The 20,171-nt window shown below is 42.0% G+C and overlaps 1 protein-coding gene across 1 annotated transcript in view; it reads right to left on the bottom strand.

Annotated features, from left to right (window-relative positions):
- Positions 1-17,479: 17,479 nt before the first annotated feature.
- Positions 17,480-20,171, bottom strand: part of RNF212 (ring finger protein 212) — a 54,134-nt gene continuing 51,442 nt past the window's right edge. The window contains exons 11-12 of the mRNA XM_025185865.2: positions 18,662-18,858; positions 17,480-17,634 (exon numbers count right to left, since the gene is read on the bottom strand). Of these exons, the coding sequence (XP_025041650.1) occupies positions 17,597-17,634; positions 18,662-18,858 (235 nt within the window). The 3' untranslated portion in view covers positions 17,480-17,596. The remainder of the gene's footprint in view (positions 17,635-18,661; positions 18,859-20,171) is intronic.

The following is a 20,171-nucleotide window of genomic DNA, read 5'->3' as shown; positions in this document are numbered from 1 at the left end:
GTCACGTTACTGGATTGTGAGGGGAGCAGCCAGATCACTACTGTCCCCCTGGGGGAGTGTTTGCCCCAAAAGTGGGTACAAAGGGGGCCATGTAAGGTGTCAAGCAAAAGCTTACTTTCTACTGATTCTGTATATGCTCTTCATATACCTGTATAATGTGTGTGTGTGAAGTTATAAATATGTACTATGTGTTGATGCTAAAAGATTCTCTGTCTGAGGCAGAGCAATGGGCCAGGAATATTTGCCCATGGACATAATAATGAGCAAAGCTCCATGGAACAATAACCCTCTATAAGCCAAGGACACACCTCAAGAATGGTGATTGATACCTAAGGGCTACCAGCAGGGAACACAGGAATAGGTGACCTGCTGCAGCCAAGAAGAGACCAGGAAGGAGGAATAAATATGCCATGTGGCTAACTCCATCTTGGTGCTCAGCTCAGCCCTTCATCCCAGAGGCAGCAGTGCAGGGATCGAAGAGCCGGAAAGAACTGTGGACCCATCCTGACATAGGATGTTCACCAAAGACTTTTAAGCTAGCAGTTTTAACATCTCTGCTGCAAGCCTGCATCGAGACTGGGAGATTCGATGCATGTAATGTATGCTACTTTAACAACCTTGCTCTCATGCTTTTCTTTCTTGTAGTAATAAACCTTCAGATTTTAGATTCTAAAGGATTGGCTCAGCATGATCTTGTGGGTAAGATCCAGAGGGTAAATTGACCTGGGATCCGCAGCTGGTTTCTTAGAACTGGACAGAACTTTTTCGGGGAAGGTGAGATTGGGCTCTAAAACCCCTCACCTATGTCTGAGGCCCGGGGCCATCTGGGGCACGGATATTGCTGGGGTGTTAGAGGGGTTTTGCTCGTGAGGCTTCAGGCAGGCAGCTGAAGCGCTCTGTGGGACTGGTTTGTGGCCTATTTGGGAAGGTCTCCAGTTTGGGGGCTGTAAGGAGCCCCGAATTTGAGCAATTCGCCCTGAGCAGACGCCCTCAATCACGTGACAACAGTACAGATGGTCACCCTATTTAGGCACCACAACACAGGAATATAAAAGAAGCACCTTAGATATGGAAACAGATTTCTGCTCTCACACAAATCTCTGCAAAGATTGGAAAACAACTGCCTTCCCACTTACCAGATTGTGAACGCCTTACTCAGCGAAACCAATGGATCTGGTTTAGAGTAAGTGCTCACCAATATAAGGAAAACATTCATAGTTTGGCTCCATATTAGTATTCTAAAAAGTCTGCAGTGTGGGTAAAGAGCGATTGTGACCATGTTTACATCTCCTTGGCTTCCCAACCCTGGCTGGAATTTAATCTGGCAGTTGTCTTATATATACATCAGAGAGCTGATAGGTAAGGTCCCATGGAAATCAAGACTGAGGGGAAAAACAACTGAGGAGAGTTGGCAGTTTTTCAAAGAGACATTATTAAGGGCCCAAAAGCAAGCTATTCCGCTGTGTCAGAAAGATAGAAACTATGGCAAAAGACCGCCTTGGCTTAACCACGAGAGCTTATATGATATAAAAAATGGAAAGTAGGACAAATTACAAAAGGATGAATATAGGCAAACAACACAGGAATACAGGGGCAAGATTAGAAAGGCAAAGGCACAAAATGAGCTCAAACTAGCTATGGAAATAAAGAGAAACAAGAAGACTTTTTTATAAATACATTAGAAGCAAGAGGAAGACCAAAGACAGGGTAGGCCCACTGGTCAGTGAGGAGGGAGAAACAGTAACAGGAAACTTGGAAATGGCAGAGATGCTTAATGACTTCTTTTTAATTAAGGAAATAAGGTGCCACAAGACTCCTCGCCGTTGATGACTTCTTGTTTCAGTCTTCACCGAGAAGTCTGAAGGAATGCCTAACATAGTGAATGCTAGTGGGAAGGGGGTAGGTTTAGAAGATAAAATAAAATCACCTAGAAAAGTTAGATGCTTGCAAGTCACCAGGGCCTGATGAAATGCATCCTAGAATACTCAAGGAGCTGATAGAGGAGGTATCTGAGCCTCTAGCTATCATCTTTGGAAAATCATGGGAGACAGGAGAGATTCCAGAAGACTATAAAAGGACAAATATAGTGCCCATTTATAAAAAGGGAAATAAGAACAACCCAGGAAACTACAGACCAGTTAGTTTAACTTCTGTGCCAAGGAAGATAATGGAGCCAGTAATTAAGGATATCATCTGCAAACACTTGGAAGGTGGTAAGGTGATAGGGAACAGTCAGCATGGATTTGAAAAGAACAAATCACGTCAAACCAATCTGATAGCTTTCTTTGATAAGATAACGAGTCTTGTGGATAAGGGAGAAGCGCTGGATGTGGTATACCTAGACTTTAGTAAGGTTTTTGATACGGTCTCGCATGATATTCTTATCAATAAACAAGGCAAATACAACTTAGAAGGGGCTACTATAAGGTGGGTGCATAACTGGCTGGATAACCATACTCAGAGAGTAGTTATTAATGGTTCACAATCCTGCTGGAAAGGTAAAACAAGTGGGGTTTCACAGGGGTCTGTTTTAGGACTGGCTCTGTTCAATATCTTCATCAACGATTTAGATATTGGCGTAGAAAGTACGCTTATTAAGTTTGCAGATGATATGAAGCTGGGAGGGGTTGCAACTGCTCTGGAGGACAGGGTCATAATTCAAAATGATCTGGACAAATTGGAGAAATGGTCTGAGGTAAACAGGATGAAGTTTAATAAAGACAAATGTAAAGTTCTCCACTTAGGAAGTGTCAGGAGTCGACCACCCCCCTCCCTCTTAGCCCCGGAGGATTGTGGGGCATGGCGGGCCCGCGTTAAGTTCACGGAGAGGCCCATTGAGTTCCCAGTCCCTGTCCCCAAAGTCTCTCTCTCGCCAATCCAAGAGTCCTCCCACGGGCGGATCACCTCCCGCACTACGGGCGTGGTATAGTGGTGCTTGGGCCCTCCCGTACTCCCGAGCGTCTTCCCTTCCTCAGGAGCAGAAGAGTACAACGTCTGGCCTTTACCTAGCCGGCGAGAGCCTAGATGTCCATTCCTTGCCGCCCTTCTCGGGGCTACTGCCGGAAGTCACTCCTCCTACAGGTGCTCCCCCATCCGGGCCCCTTTCCTACCTCTACTACAGGCTGTTTCGGCGATGTTGGGTCCCTGTTTGCTCTGTGGATCTAGGCATCGTCGTGTCCCGGCGCTCTGTTCGGAGAAGGGGGCTAGTCACCTCTTCCGGCCGTGGGGGTTCCTCGGGATTCAGGCGACACCCCCTCGCTTCCTGGCTGGTGCCCTTTTGCCGAGCCTTTACAGCCTCGGCCCCCTCCGGTTCTGGCTCTGGCTCCGTGTCACCACCTCCTGCTGGCCCTCTGTCTTCTCGGGGACGGAGCGGGACGCTTGTGGGTTCAGCCGCTGTGGCCCTCCTGCCGCGGTCCTGCGGTACCCTCTTCTGCCTCTGGTGGGTCACCCTCGCCCCTCCCAATGCCTCGGTGTCTTTTGCCCCACTCTGCTCCCCGTGGGCACGCCCCCCCCCCCAGGTGTGCCAGCGCCGCCCTTAAAAGTGGCCGCCGGCTTACCGCGTATGCGCGGCAGCACAGCCGGCACTCGCCCGGCTCCCCGCTTGTGGCACGAGCTGTCAGCGCACCCGGGCGCAGCAAGGGTGACGGGACCGGCCCGTCACAGGAAGGAACAATCAGTTTCACACATACAGAATGGGAAGCGACTGTCTAGGAAGGAGTATGGCAGAAAGGGATCTAGGGGTTATAGTGGACCACAAGCTGAACATGTGTCAGCAGTGTGATGCTGTTGCAAAGAAAGCAAACATGATTCTGGGATGCATTAACAGGTGTGTTGTGAGCAAGACACGAGAAGTCATTCTTCCGCTCTATTCTGCACTGGTTAGGCCTCAGTTGGAGTAGTGTGTCCAGTTTTGGGCACCGCATTTCAAGAAAGATGTGGAGAAATTGGAGAAGGTCCAGAGAAGAGCAACAAGAATGATTAAAGGTCTAGAGAACATGACCTATGAAGGAAGGCTGAAAGAATTGGGTTTGTTTAGTTTAGAAAAAAGATGATTGAGGGGGGACATGATAGCCGTTTTCAGGTATCTAAAAGGGTGTCATAAGGAGGAGGGAGAAAACTTATTCATCTTGGCCTCTGAGTATAGAACAAAAAGCAATAGGCTTAACCTGCAGCAAGGGAGGTTTAGGTTGGACATTAGGAAAAAGTTCCTAACTGTCAGGGTAGTCAAACACTGGAATAAGTTGCCCGGGGAGGTTGTGGAATCTCCATTTGTAGAGATATTTAAGAGTAGGTTAGATAAATGTCTATCAGGGATCGTCTAGACTAGTGGTCTCCAACCTTTTTACACCCAAGATCACTTTTTAAATGACAGACCATGCCAAGATCTACTGCCCCGCCCCTTCCTTGAAGCCCCGCCCCTTCCTTGAAGTCCCGCCCTCTCTATTCTCCTTCTCTCCATCACTTGGTATCCCCAATCCTTATACTGCTGCTTTTTTAAAAAGGTTTTTCAACATTTGGAAGTGGTGCTCAGCCAGGGTGCACCACGCTCCATGTGGGCTGGTGGAGAGAAGAAGCTGCCTGGCCAGCTGTCTGTGGCCTTCAGCCCGGAGGAGGCTGAACTGCACTCCAGCTGATCGGGCAGCTTCCCCTCTGCACCTGCCCACATGGAGCTTGGTGCACCCTAGCTGAGTGCCATGGCCAGCTGGCCAGGAAGCCGCTTCTCTTCGCTCCCTCCCAGCTGCCCTGCGCTCAGCCCGGGAAGCTTGCTCCAGCACTGCTGGAGCTAGACACAGCTTCTCTGGGCTGAGTGCAGGGCAGCTGGGCTGGAGGAAAGAGAAGTGGCTGCCCAGCCAGCTGGCCATGGCACTCAGCCAGGGTGCACCAAGCTCCACGTCGGCAGGCACAGAGGAGAAGCACCAATCAGCTGGAGCGCGGGGCAGCCTCTTTCAGCTGAAAGCCACAGTCAGCTGGCTGAGGTGTTTCAGCCCTCCCGACCTCCCAGCTCCCACCATTCCTCGCAGCTACTCACCTGTGTTGTTGCTCAGTGAGTAGCTGCTCCTCAAATGAGGAAATCTAATGTAAATGTACTACGCAGGTGCGCAGTTCAGAGAGGGCTCAAGAGCTACTCTTAGAGCCCCCAAGATCTACTGGTAGATCGCAATCTCCTGGTTGGTGACCACGGATAGACCAGTGGTTCCCAAACTTTTTGGCATCACATCCCCTTTTTGATTTTTGAGAAACCCTCACACCCTCCATCCCCCAAAAAATATCAGCCAAACTTGGGGTGGGATTGATGGGGGGGTGGCTGGGTCACCTCGTGCCTCCCCCCCTGGAATTTCTTCAGGCCCCCCAGGGGAGTACACCCCCTAGTTTGGGAGCCCATGGTCTAGACAGTATTTGGTCCTGCCATGAGGGCAGGGGACTGGACTCGATGACCTCTTGAGGTCCCTTCCAGTCCTAGTATTCTGTGATTCTATGATTCTAAACAGCTTCTCATCTTCAGCCCTGAACTACAAATGTATGAAATATTTGAAAAACAAAAGTATTTAATTTTACTGTGCTAATTTTATAATTCCACCTTTCTACCAAATGTGAGGGCTGCCTATTATTATTATTATTTCATGTCAGTTTCACTGATGTGAGAACATAAATGAGAAGATAAAAGGGATACTATTAAGTATGCACGTAAAGGGTTTCCCTATGTTTTATTTATTTACTTCCTACAACAGCTAGAAAAAAATGAAATATGGTAAAAGAGCATTTAAAATAAATATTGCATGAATACTGTCTGAGTATGTCTACGCTTCAGCATTATTTTGAAATATCTAATTTCAAAATAGTTATTTCGACATATCTTATTTTGAAATAGCGCGTCCACACTGATTGGACGCTGAATCACATTTAAGGCCAGCTGAAACTGGTTCCGGCAGGGCATCAGGTCAGAAATTACCTTGTGGCCAAGGAGGCCAGCAGGGAGGCCAGCAGGGAGGCCCCCTATTTCAAAATAAGCATCTACACAGCACTTATTTCGAAATACCAATTTCGAAATTGGTGCTATTCCTCGTGGAATGAGGTTTACCAATTATGAAATAAGCCCTCTGCTATTTCAAATTAATTTTGAAATAGCAGTTGGCTTGTGTAGAAGCTAGGAAAGTTATTTCGAAATAACGACTGTTATTTCAAAATAACTTTGCAGTGTAGACGTATCCTCTCTCATGTGTTCTTTAAATAATTGTACAAAAGAACATGCATGATTATACACTGGTAATTTAGCATTGAAAATATAGTTTGAGTATATTCCATATACTGTACTCTTGCCACTTACCTTATTATTTTAGAGTCGCAGTTTCACCAAAAGCAGGGAATATGAAGGAAGCCTACAACTGGCAAAATGTTTCCCTTCCCTCCCCAAAACACACAGATAAAAGACCCTGTCTAAAAATATGCAAACCAAAGAACAGCATTAAAGGTTAGAACCTTGCTAATTCACACTTCACATACACACACAACACTCATAGTCTTCCAATTTCTCAGCAAAAATTTTATAATAGTGCTTTAGTGTCATTACGAAGGCTTTGTTGCTTTTACAAAATACATGCATAACATCCGTTAGCATGAAATATTACCATAATATTACCATAATTAAAACTCCATTTGTGAAAAACCTTCACAAAAATCCTAGATACATTGAGCTGTGTTAATCTTGCTTTTCTCAATTTACTCAACAATTTGCAAAATTCATTAACTTGCAATAGGTCTCTGACATGATACAACTCACCATGTCGGTGCCTCCTGCTGGTCACTCTGGCAATTAGTGCCATCAGCACCAGAGTGCCCTCTTTCACCTAGTGCTGTGCCTGCTGTTCCCTATTTTCTATTAATGGCTCCGCCACCTTGCATTAGGAACCGCATCCCTCCCAGACCACAGTGCCTTTCACCTGGATACTGCCCCATGGCAGTGCACCCACATACCAAGGTCCTCCCCTTCAGGGAATCCCCCCAACCCTCTATACCCACCTTGCCTCAGTGACCCTAATGCTAGTTGTCATCTAGCCCCTTACCTCATGGGAAACTGCAGTCTGACATGGCCACTCATCATAGGCAAGGGGGTGGGGACCTGCTGCCTTTGCTTGCCCTGGCTGCCTCCCTCCAGCCCTTGTATCCCTCAGGCCCCTGTTCCTGGGTCTCAGCCTGGGACTACTCAAGCTGAAGCTCCCCTGGCTCACCCTGACTTTCCCTGCTCTGTCCATGGTACCCTGGTTAGCAGGCAACTAGATCCTTCTCCCTCCATGACTGGAGTGAGTATGTGCTCAGCCTGGCCATCCATCCCTTTTATACAGCCCTCCTGAGCTCTGACTGGCTGCAGTGAGGCCTCTCATGATTGGCCCATAGTTACAGCCCACTCCCAGGGCTGTTTTAGCCCTTTTTATGCCCTTTTTATGCCCTTTTTACAGTCTCCTAGCCATTACTGTAAATTAAAGAGGGTTTCCTGCTCAGTGGTATAAAAGAAGACAAAGAAAAGATCTCAAAGGACATCAGAAAGTTTGGTGTTTTCATGTGAAACTCTTTTCTTGCTACAACATATCCAGTTACATCTCTACTTGCATGGGTGCGAATCCAAGAGATGCCAATTAAAGTCTCTACATCAGCTGAGAGACAACTACAAAACCCTTGGGTACTTCCCCCCACCTCTCCCAACACCTTCCTTATCTCAGGCTCTTCCTCCTAGTATCTGCTGGTGCTTGCTCCTACTAGACCTTCTGCAGTACTCCCTCCATCCTCTTAGTTCCCCGCACGCTAACTGCAGAAAAGCTCTTTTAAACCAGTCTCAACTAGTTATTTAATTCAGGCCAATCCTCGCCTACAGACAACCCCCTAACTTCAAACAAATTCTTTCCAGTAACCACGGAACAAAATTTCATCATAATCATCCAGGAACCCACCCCTGCAATCAGCCCCAGTGCCAACTCTGCCCACACATCTATACAAACAATTTCATCACTGGCCCCAACAACATCAGACACTACATCAAGGGCTCATTTAACTGCACATACACTAATGTGATTTATGCCATTAAATGCCAGCAATGCCCCACTGCCATGTATACTAACCAAACTGGACAGTCTCTATGAGAAAGAATTAATAGACACAATCAGATATCCAAAAAGGCAGCACACAGAAACCTGTTCATAGAATCATAGAATAATAGGACTGGAAGGGACCTCAAGAGGTCATCGAGTCCAGTCCCCCGCCCTCAAGGCAGGACCAAGCTCCACCTACACCATCCCTGACAGATGTCTATCTAATCTGTTCTTAAATATCTCCAGAGAGGGAGATTCCACCACCTCCCTTGGCAATTTATTCCAATATTTGACCACCCTGACAGTTAGGAATTTTGGAGAACACTTTAACCTGCCTGAGCACTCATTAATGGATCTCCAAATCACTGTGTTGTTTCAGGCCAATTCCACAAGCCCAATACACAGGGAATGGTTGGAACTTAACTTCTTGATTGATTCTTATCAGAATGGAATGAACAGAGATATTGGCTGGCTTGCATGTTACCTTCCACATCCTAATGACTTAACCAACCAATGGAGGTGCTAATTGTTCTTATCAGCCTCTTGTAACTTGAACAATCTATTCACTGTCTTTTCTCTCCCTTGTTTTTTATTTCCTTCCAGCTCCCTTCTTCCCCCACCCGGTTCCCTTATTTACTTTTGGATCTGGACTTTCTATACTCCAGTCATCTTAAGAAGTGTGTTGTACCCACAAAAGCTCGTGATAACATCTACATGTTTTGTTAGTCTTTAAGGTACTAATAGACTATTTGGGTTTTTTTAAGTTTTTCCGAGTTCTTTAATTAGCTTTCAGGCGTACTTGACTCCATAAGCCCACATAATTAGCTCCATGTGCTTAACTGTCCTGATTGATTCTGGCAAGTTCTTGCTGGTTCTGGACTAGCCTCTGCCAATTTACCCTTGGAAGAGAGATTTATTCAATCAGAGGCTAATATATCTCCCTTCTGTCACTCTCTTGTATCCCTCTGGCCTGACCGTGCCACAGTAAAATGAGAAATAACCACAGTATCTGATACCACAATGTGGCAACTAGAGATGTTAATGGTTAACCAGTTAAACTGGGTGAGGCTTACCAGTTACGGTAAGGCTAAAGCAGGCCCCACCCGCCATGGGCAGAAGTGCTCCAGCTTGGCCAGAGCAGCCCTTGTCCATAGCAGGCTTGGGGCACAACATAAACAGGGATGCTCCAGACCAGCCAAAGCAACCCTTGTCCACAGTGGGCCCAGGATGCTCCAGCCTGGCCAGAGAAGCCCTTGTCTGTGGCAGGGCCAGGGCGTTCCAGCTGAGCTGGAGCAGCCCTTGTCTGCAGGGGGCCCTGGGCATGCGTTGTGTGGGGGCGTTCCAGCCCCTCCATGGAACGGCCCCAATGCCCACTCCTGCCATGTAACTGGTCAACTAATTAAATGGGACTTCCATACGTAGTGGCAACCATTACAACCACTGAATGCCTGAAATACAAGAGGTGATAAAGGTCAGAGTGAAATCACAGATAAATCTTCTTTCTATGGGGTGATGAACAGTCCCACACGTGAGCAGAAGAAGGGATTTAAAAATAAGTGTAAAAATCTCAAGGCATATTCCTGAATCGTTGGAACCAATTTCCTTTTAGCGTGATACCTAAAGGGCCTAACATAGAAAAATGTTCTATTTGTTTTGGGAGCCCCTTGGAATCATAATTCTCCAGGGACGATGAGACCTAGAAGGTTGAAAGTAACTAAAGTACTGTAAAAAGTGTCTCTGACCTGAATAGTTTCAGCTAATATTGTCTCTGTTTAGGAACTCTCCTGTTGTCAAGGGGATTAAGGGAAGCCAAAATTATTTCCTGGCCTTGGACAGGGTGAATGGTGGGAGGGAATTTATTAGGAAATAGCTTCTGTTTAAGTCTCTACAGGAATAGAAGGCCTGGCTAGAGGCAGATAATGCTGATTTGCATTTCTGCCTTTTTCAACTTTCATTTTATCCACATTGGCCTGGGGAAGAAACAACATAGAATTTATCTCAAAAATCATGGAAAGAGTGAACTACTGAACAGTACTTTTTCAGATCAGAGGCAGATTAAGTACTAACTGAGAAGAAGAGAGAGATGGATGGATGATGCCAAAAAATGCTGTATTCTGTTTAGTTACTCTCTCTTGTCAATCTTGTGAAGAGTTCTGAGTGGCAGAACCTGAGTGTACAGAAATAAACAGTGGCAATTTGGCATCTTAAGGTCTGATTTTACAAAACACTGCTTGGCAAGTGTTAACTACTGTGTCTCACAGACTAAACATTTGTCTGCTGCAGGCCTCCTCTGTATTACAAAGTAATAAATAATTGAGAAGATGCCTTATATGGTATAAGAGTGTCATCTTGTGAGAAATTAAGTAAGAAAACTACACAGAAAAACTGAAGTAACTTGGTGCAGACATTACAAAATAACTGCTATCCCTGTAGCACAAGCGGTAACCCCAAAGGCATGTATTAACTCATGATAAATCACTTTAATTTGTTATAAAAACAATACTCTTTTTTTTGTTTACATGTATTTAAAATACTCTGAAATGTTCCACCAAATGAAATGGGTATGCACCCTATCATTCCTTCCCAAGGCGAATGAATAAAAGGGGAAGAAAACTCCATAATCTTCTTACCGAGTTCACTCCCCTCTGCTGTTCTGCTGGGGGAACGTGAATCTCCTATGATCACGGGCAGGTTTGGTTCCAGGCTTGCTGTATATAGGAGTTGGCCCTTCTCCTAGCAGAGTAGTTGCAGCATACTCTTGCTGACAGGTCTCAGGCAGTTGGCAGCTGCTTCTGGGAATCTCCCAGAAAGGAAGATTCCTCAGTATTGACGGCATAAAAAGGTAACACAGCTAGGGGCCATATTATTTTTCTGTGCATCAGGTGGGGGATATGGGGACTGCCTAGCTTGGTGATTTCCCCCACACAAATCCCCAGACCCATGCACAGATTGTTATGGAAAAGGGTTCTATGGATATCTGGATGACAACTAGACCCTAAGTTTGGTTTTGTTCTGAAAAGTGACCCTCTAAAACCAGCATTGAGCAGTTCTAAGTGAACTATCGGTCGGCAAGCTCCAGATCAAATTTTCTCAGTTAATGCATTTTTCTAAGAGTCAATCATGCAAACCGTACCTGAGATCAAAAACTCGAGCAGAGTTGCTGGTTTTTTCCAGCTTCTACATCCTCTATAGTAGAAAAGGTTCTGTACCTTAAATTTAGTTAACAATTCCACTGATAATATGTAAGGTAGAATAGATTCAAGCACTTGTAGCTGCATGATTAATTGGGAGAAAAATGATACAACTATAGATTTGTCAGTAAGCAAGCAGATATGCCTTCCTTTCCATACATAGAGAGTTCACATTTATTAAGAAAAACAGATTACTTACCTGTAACAAGGGTTCCTCCCCCCCAAGATAAATGCTTGTGCAATTTCTCTTGCGAGAATCCTTCAGTAAGCTTTGACTTTTGGGGCTTCCTCCTGTTACCAGATATTTATGCCATTGATTGTTTGGACTTGAGAATGTGTAAAAAGGTGTAGTGCTGACCCATTCCTCAATTCCTTCCCTTACCTCAAAGTCCATTACCTACACTAGGCTGAAGCACAGGGCAGGTCATGATGTGGATCTGCATATGGAAACAACTTAAGCCCTCCAGATACAGGTGAGTAATCTATTCCTCTCTGTAGGTATTGCCTGCACAGATCTCTATTTCTCTTTTTGTTTCATCCCCATTACATCTTGTCTTAACTAAATATCAGCTTTTAAAAGGTATCAGACTCCATATAGAGGAAGAAAGATGCCTATTGGATTTTTCAACAGTACTTAGGGTCAGAAGCTCTTGGAATCAGTGGAAGTTAGGTTCCTAGAGCCAGATTTTTACAGATATTTAAGTGCCTAAAGATGCAGTAGGCACCTTCTGGGATTTTCAAAAGTGCTTCAGCATCTAGTCCCCATTGATTCCAATAGGACTTAGGCAACTAAGCACTTTTCAGAATCTCACTAGGTGCCTACTGCATATTAAGGTACCTAAATACCTTTAAAAATCTGGCTCTCTGATCTTAAACTCCTTAGGGACAAGGACTATAATTTGGCTCCCATCAACTTCCCTTACTCCTCACAAGGAGTAGGAGTACTGGTGCTGATGGGGGCACTTTCAGTGTTCGATTTAGCAGGTCTTTATTAGACCTGCTAAATCAAACTCCGGAAAATCAACTACCGTAGTGTTGATCTTCCTGCAAGTGGAAACGTGGCCTAACACTTTGTTATGAAGAGAGCTGATAAGCCTTGGCTATACATAGGCTTATATAGGGTGTATCAGTACAGTCATATATTATTACGCAGCATTGCAAGCATTATTCCATTTATTCGTCTCAGTGAAATAAAAATAAAAAGAGACCCACTCACTACAATATTGACCTCCCAAGGTTCAGCAAATGTTCTGGTTCTGCATCTGTTATGTCCAGAGGATGCTTTACTAGAGAGGTTCAACCTGTATATATCTGTACTGTGCCTAGTATATTGGGAATAGTGATAGAAATGTAGCCGTGTTAGTCTGGGGTAGTTGAAGCAAAATGCAGGACAAAAAAAAATTAATTGTATCCTTTGGTATATATGGTTGTGACTACTTTCTTCCACTATTTGATCTGAGGAAGTGGGTCTGGCCCACGAAAGCTCATCATCTAATAAACCATCTTGTTAGTCTTTAAAGTGCTACATTGTCCTGCATTTTGCTAGTATATTGGGGCTATCGGTATAACTATACAAATCAATACAAATAAATATTAGGCATGGGGAACCATTTGAAGCATTTTACCTTACTGGATTGTTCCACCCTTCAAGTTTTGAAGGGAAGTACCTATGGCATCATCAAGACTAAACAGAGTACAAAATAATCAATAGCTGAACTTCACATTTTACTCTAAATGAAACTAAACTTAATCAAGAACGAAAATACCCATAATAAGTTGTGTGATTGGGAGAATGCAGCTGGGGAGGTTTAAATCAGATGCTCCTGCTTTTCAGAGAAACTGAAGAACAGGGTAGGGTTGTGGTTCCTGAGATCCAAACTCAGACCTTTGTTTAAATACCTCAAATAAGCATGAGACTTCAAGGGACAGCCCATGAGAGTCAAGTTCTTTCTTTTCAGAACTTCTGCAGAGAGCTGCTAAAATTGTGAATGCAAGACACAGGGGATATTGATATCAAGATCAGTACTATATAATGGTGGTGTAATAAAGAGTTTTTATCACAGCTGATTTATTGGTTGAGTAAATTTGTTCCTGGTTAAATATTTGATTATTAAGTGTTACTGGCTATATTATGCTTTTAAGATTTACTCATCTCAAAATAAACACACATTCAAAAAGTGTTGGGATGAGGATGGGTTCCTTCCTTAGATACCCCATCCTCTATTTTGCAGCAAAGGAAAGCCAGCACTGGAAAGAGTGCACATCACACTCCTTTTTAAAAGAAGCAGTGGTGTCACCTTATGCTCCCAACAGTCACAGGAGGGGCCTATAGCTGGCAGAGTACATTTTCACATACACACAATTGCAACTGAAACCCCAAAGACACAATTTAGCCCTTTTGTATAATTTGTATTTAAGTGAGGAATAAAGAGTTGGAAATCATAGAACTGTAGCTAGAAAGGCCAGAAAAGAACTCCTAGGTCATTCAGTCTGACCCCTACAATTTTCAAGACTCTGCACTACATTATTCCCACCAACATCTAATCTCATGTATTCTTGAATTTCCACAGTGGTGCCTTGATATTATCCCCTGGGAGTCAACTCCATTGCCAGATTATTCTGTTGAATGTTCCTCTATCTAGCCTAAATATTTCTCTGCTTCAAGTCACTGCTCCTTGCCCTATTAGTGTCACTAATTTTCTGCTTCCATTACTATTGTTACCCGTAAATCTGCATTTCTCAAACTGTGGGTCCGGATCTCCTGGGGCAACATAGAGGGGGGGTTGCAGCAATTTAGAGGGGGTTGTGAGCAACTTAGAGGGGGGTCACGGTATCACAAAGTTTGAGAACCCCAGCCGTAAGGTATTTGTAAACTATAGATAATGCTCTCAGATTATCTTTTCTGTAGGTTTTATCTTTAAAGCCTTATATCATATTTGTTGCCTTTCTTTGTATAATCTCTAGCTTTTTGAAACATTCCCTGAACTATGAGGACCAGAACACCTCATCGCTTTTATACTAGTATATGGCCTACAAAACCTGATGACAAATTATTTTGTTTAAAGGTGATTTAGCACCCTCTGGTGTACCATTGCTCAATTACATATTTCATTTTAGATAAAGCAGAGTGAAGTCTCCAAAGCAACAACTTTTTTGTGCTAATGCTTGTGAAGCAATAGTTACGAATGGTTCAGCAATTATATTATTTATGTTTGTATTCGGGAACTTGTGGCTCATTGGAAAACCGCTTATGACTAAATGTAATGTGGCTAAATTCTGCATTCATTTACATGAATGGAAATGTCCATTGATTCCCATAGGAGATGCTTAAATATAAGCACAATGTTTGGACTACTGTGTACAGTGTATTACAGAGTCTCAGAGGGGTAGCCATGTTTGTCTTTGTATTACAGAGAACACTTTCTTTTTTTTCTCTTTTTTAAGAAATGCTCTTTTAAATATTTTAATTATTTTTGTGTTGTACAATACTAAAAAAACAGAAACAAAAATGGCAACATAGAACGTATCAAATTTAAGATACACAATTTTCATTAAAAAAATATTTTTGCAAGAAATTGCTCTATATTGTAAATTAGATCCACTATGCCACTACTGTTGTTTTGAATTTCAAATGACCTAGTTATAAACTCTAAAATAATTTATTTGCACAGTTGAAATTCTCATCAATCTCATCAATACACAGGCACTTATTAATATTTTCCAAAATTTGCAGCCTCTGTTCCAAAGCCGTTTATTAATTTTGAATCAAACTGTATTTCCCTTTCCTCTCCCTCTAAACTTATTACTACTGCTATAGGTTTCAGGATTGGATTGCAACCATCAAGTGAAATAGTTAATAGCTTTTGACCAACTTACATTTTTGAGCAATTTGCAGTAGATCCATAAGTAATACGAGCACCCCTTTCTATTCCCAAAACCTTATCAACCTCAATAAAAACAATCCCCAAACTTTACTTTAACCAATATTCTGACTTTGGAAAGACATGTGCCAGGGACTCCATAAAGTCCAACAGGGACTTAGTTATTGCTGTTGATATTATGTGGAAGGCACCCAGATATATCAATAGTTGGCAGCAGTATAAAACCCTCAGATAGAAACTCCCCTAGTAAGAGGCCCCAGGCATATTTTCCCCTCTTAAAGCACTTTGAAAATATTCTAGGCTTGCCACTTGGTGCAATATAGTACAGTTCATTAAGCTAATTACTCTTCAGAAGTATTACTCACATCAAGAGATAAATTCAAACTGTGTGGGTGAGTGTTCCAAGTGCTGCCTGGGGAAAGGAGCAAGGGAATAGAGGATCTCAGGCTGCCTCCTGCAGTCTGTGTATGTGTTGGGAAAAGGAACTCAACACCAAAGGTTTGCTGCTGCCTGAAGGGAAGAGGAGGATCACAGGCCTTCCTCACTACATGCTGCTTTTCACCAAGCAGGTCTAAGTGGGGGCTTAAGAACTCCTCTGAAGAAGGATTCACTAAAGGAAATGAATAAGGTTCTAGTATTTCCATCCAAAAGAAGGCATAGATGGTGAGGACAACTTGAGGCACAGTTTAGTTTACTTTTATAATGAAATATGATTGTATTATGTAAATATGGTACCTTCCCACTCACACGATCTGTTTCATGTATTCAGAGTCACACCTACTTTTAATTACTGTCAGCTCTGCAGAATCAACAGCTTCAAGAGTGAACAGGATTCTTTCCCTGTGTGTTCAACACCAAAAACACTGCCAAGTAAATTCTATTGGAAGAGCCAACTGTGCGATATCACCAAGTTCCATTCTGCCTTTAGTTACACTTGTCCAATTCCACAGAAAGTATAGTAATAAAGTTCAGCCATTACAGCAAAGGGCAGCATTTGGCTTTCAGAAGCCAGAAAGAGCACAGCTTGACTTTCAGATTCCAGGATGAGTTTGAAGTGAGAAGAAATGGCAGTTCAGAAAAACATCTTTTACTTATAATTTGAACTACTCTGATATGGAAATCATTGATACATGATTAAGTATGGAAGCTTACATTGCCATTTTTATAACTTCACTTGTAAGAGCTAGTGTAAGCAGAGTGAAAGTATTTAAATTATTTTTCATTGCAATCCTTTGTTTTATGTTAATGTCTTTCTGAATCATTTATGTTGGTGTTAAAATTCTGCCTGAAGGTAAATTATTTGATAATCTTTTCTGCTGTTTGATTTAGAGGAAAATGGGAACAAAGTTTCCTACTGTAAAAAATATATAGAAATATTAACCATGTATTTCTTTACATGTCTGCAAAAAAAATCTCAAATGAGTAGCTGGAAACTTATGGACTCTATGAAGACTTTGCTTGGTTTGAAGATTTTTTTAAAAATTTTATCAGATATGAGCATTTGAAAAATGTGTATTGAATAGAAATGGGCTGACTCAGATGTGCCTGGAATCAGATGCTTTCAAAGTTAGAATTGAGATTTTTATTCAAACCAGGATAGCAGTTTGGATCCAAATTCAGACCGAGCATCTGAACCAAATGGTTGAAATCTCAAAAGAACAGCACTTATCACAAGACCTCTATCACCCAGGCATTGTGCTGGTCTCCAAAGCCACCATTCATTACTGTGTTCTATCAGGGAAGCAGGCAAACCTCCAATCTTTCTGTGGGAATCCCAGATGGTCTTGCTCCTCTTGATGTCTGGGAAGTGGGAAGTGCCAACCAAATCTAATGGTGGATTTTGTGGAGTGTTGGATTGCTACTTCATCATGTCCCAGCAGTCCTGCCAGAATTTAAAATCCCAGAAACGTGTGCATTTCTCTAGTGTAAGTCCACAGTGGAACAGGAATCATGATCTGGTGTCCTAGATACAAATACTAACAAAGACAAAGATGTTAGGATCTGGAGTTTTGATCTGGTCCCATCTCTAATACTGAGCATACACACAACAGTGTACATGTGCACAACCATTTAAACAAATATGCACTTTGTAGCTACTCATATACATTGCTAGTTTGGAGAGTCAGCAAATTTGAGCTCTCACCAACAGATGAGTATTTGAAAAAAGTGCTTATTGAATCTGATGTCATATTTAGTCTTGATGCCTGGTTACAAAAACTTGAAAATGTATGCAATAAATTTTGGTCAAAGATTTTAAGAACAGTAATTTTTTCCATTTAAAAGAACTGTGAATGTTAATTAGCAATTTTATTTTAAAAGTGCTTTCACCAAGGTGACCAGTTCATTATTTTATTCCAGTATTACATTTTATAGAAATTACACGTACTCTGATGTATACAAGCTAGTGGAGAGTTTCTCCAGATGCTTATTTAATTCAGATTGCTTATCTTTCTACTGAATGTCCTCCAAGATTAGTAGACCCTATAAGAAGGAAGATTTAAAAATACAGATATAAATATTTTTACATAAAGCCAAAGAATCACTCTATCAATTGTTTATGTGCTCTTGGAAATCTATTTTGTTAAGAAAAATTAAAAATAAAAACCAAAAATGAAAAATTATCATACATATTAACATAAAAACAAACATAAAGGAACACATGGTATGGATTTTGGCCAAGCTATTTCTATGAATGCAAATATAATATGATTTTACAGTAAACAGTGTCTTTATGTATGTGAATAGGACTGCGCCTCATACTTGGAGTTAGGATTCCAATTTTTAAACAATGATTCCCAACCTTTTTTTGCATACGGACCCCTTTACAATCTATTAAAATTTCATAGACCTCCCTCCCTGGAGGAGAAAATAAAAAAGAGAAAAGGAAAAGAAAAAGAAAAGAAAGGTGGGCCCAATCCTTATTTTTAACTTTCCACGGACCTCCTAAAATACCGCTGTGGACCACCAGAGGTATGCAGGCCACAGGTTGGGAACCACTGCTTTAAAAGATGGTAGGGCAAGACTCTGATCTCAGGTGTAAATCGAGGATAACCCTACTATGCTACATTTAAATTATTTGCTTTACATCAGAAATTCAGCTCTTAAGAGTAAGATTCTTAGATTACTAGATTTAAGCTTTTCTATATTTTTATTATAATAGTATCGTACAAATTAAAATAAAAGATATATTTTAATTACTGTAACTATTGTATGGAAAGTTTCACAATATTATATTAATGGAGATTGCCTATCTCCTAGAACTGGAAGGGACCTTGAAAGGTCATTGAGTCCAGTCCCCTGCCTTCTCAGCAGGACCAAGTACCATCCCTGACAAACTTTTGCCCCCAAATCACTAAATGGCCTCCACAAGGATTGAACTATGTTGATAGTATACCTTACATTTTCCAAAATTATATCCTGTGTATTGCATAATCAATAATTTATATTGTACCGTGAAGACTTTTCAAGGCAAATAATTTAATTTTGATAATTCAAAAAATTTACTTGCCTACATGTTGCCTCTGTAGAAGACTGGAGATGGTGATTGGCTGTCTGGTTACAGATGACTGTGAGGAAGGTGTTGTACATGCATACAACTGAGGAGTTCTGAAACCAGAAGTATCCCATGTGCCTGTTCTACTACTTTGTGATCCAGATGATGAAGTGAACGAATATCCGGTATGTGGCATTCTTAATGGTGTTGACCTTTTTGTATTTCAATTGTTAAAGAAATTATCAAAGTTAATATTTTAAAGGAGAAATATAGTATCAGTTACGACATACTACACATGTATTATTTATCATATTAGATTATTAGATAGCATTTTTCAAACAACTGAAAAGAGGCAAGAAAGAAAGTGATGAAACAGGAAAAAGGACATTTTAATATTTCAATTATGTATTTAATATCAATCTGACAATTTATAATATTGTGAAATTAATAGACAGCAGGTTTAAAATAAATGTAAGGATTTGTTTCCTCACCCAATGGACCTCCAAAAGTATAACTGGGTTAAAAAATAGACAAATTCATGGAGGGCAGGTCCATCAATGGCTATTAGCCAAGATATGCAGTGATGCAACCTCATGCTCTGAGTGTCCTCCAAGCATCTGACTGCCAGAAGCTAGACTAGATGACAGGTAACAAATAACTTGAGACCTGTTCCAAATCATTTTATATCTGATACCCTGTTTTGTTCATTCCCTCTGCAGTACATGGCACCAGCCACTATCAGAAGAGAAGATGTTGGACTAGATGGACCATTCCTCTGACTTAGTATGGCCATTTTTCTTTTCTTATAATTCATAATTGTTGATGTCATGCATTTACATTGTCTGGAACCATTGTCCTGTGATTTCCATAATTCATGTAAGTTAAAAAGTGAAGATTGTCAATACTTTGAAAGAAACTTCTAAGTGAGATGTAGGTGCATCAGAAAATGGTTCAGTGATTCGATGTAGGTAACTCTTTTCTCTCTGAGTACGACTAGACTACGTTTTTCTTTTGAAAGAAGATATGCAAATTCCATGGTAATTTGCATATCTTCTTCCAATCTGTAGCCAGACACGAACCCCCATTTAACATCCATCTTTGTCTGCTTGAAACCATGCAGGGCACATAAGAGCAGGAAAACAGCATATTCTTTGAAAACCTTGGAGCAAGAGGTTTAGATATGCTGGCTCAGTGACCATGACCAACTGTAAGCAGAGATAGGAGGGTGGTCAAAATAATTGTTGACCAAGAGGCTGTACATCGTGCCCTGGACTTAACCCATATTGATACGAACACACAGCCGTCCGTGGGGGGAGGAATCTCCCGCCCAGCAAAGAATATCCGTCAGTCCTAATTTAGCTATCTTCCTTTCTTACAAGTGTAAATTATTTTGAAACTTGCTTTTAAGAACTGGCGCCACAAAACGGACCAGTAAAATTTGGCCTCTTAAGATAAGAAAGAGAATACGGGCCCCCAGGGGTATAAAGATGAGTCCAGCAGCACACTGACTTTGTATGTCAATCTA

This window comes from Pelodiscus sinensis, chromosome 5, assembly GCF_049634645.1.
Source record: "Pelodiscus sinensis isolate JC-2024 chromosome 5, ASM4963464v1, whole genome shotgun sequence".
Taxonomy (NCBI): domain Eukaryota; kingdom Metazoa; phylum Chordata; order Testudines; family Trionychidae; genus Pelodiscus; species Pelodiscus sinensis.
Note: the sequence above shows the minus strand (reverse complement) of the source record. Positions and strands in the feature narration are given on the sequence as shown.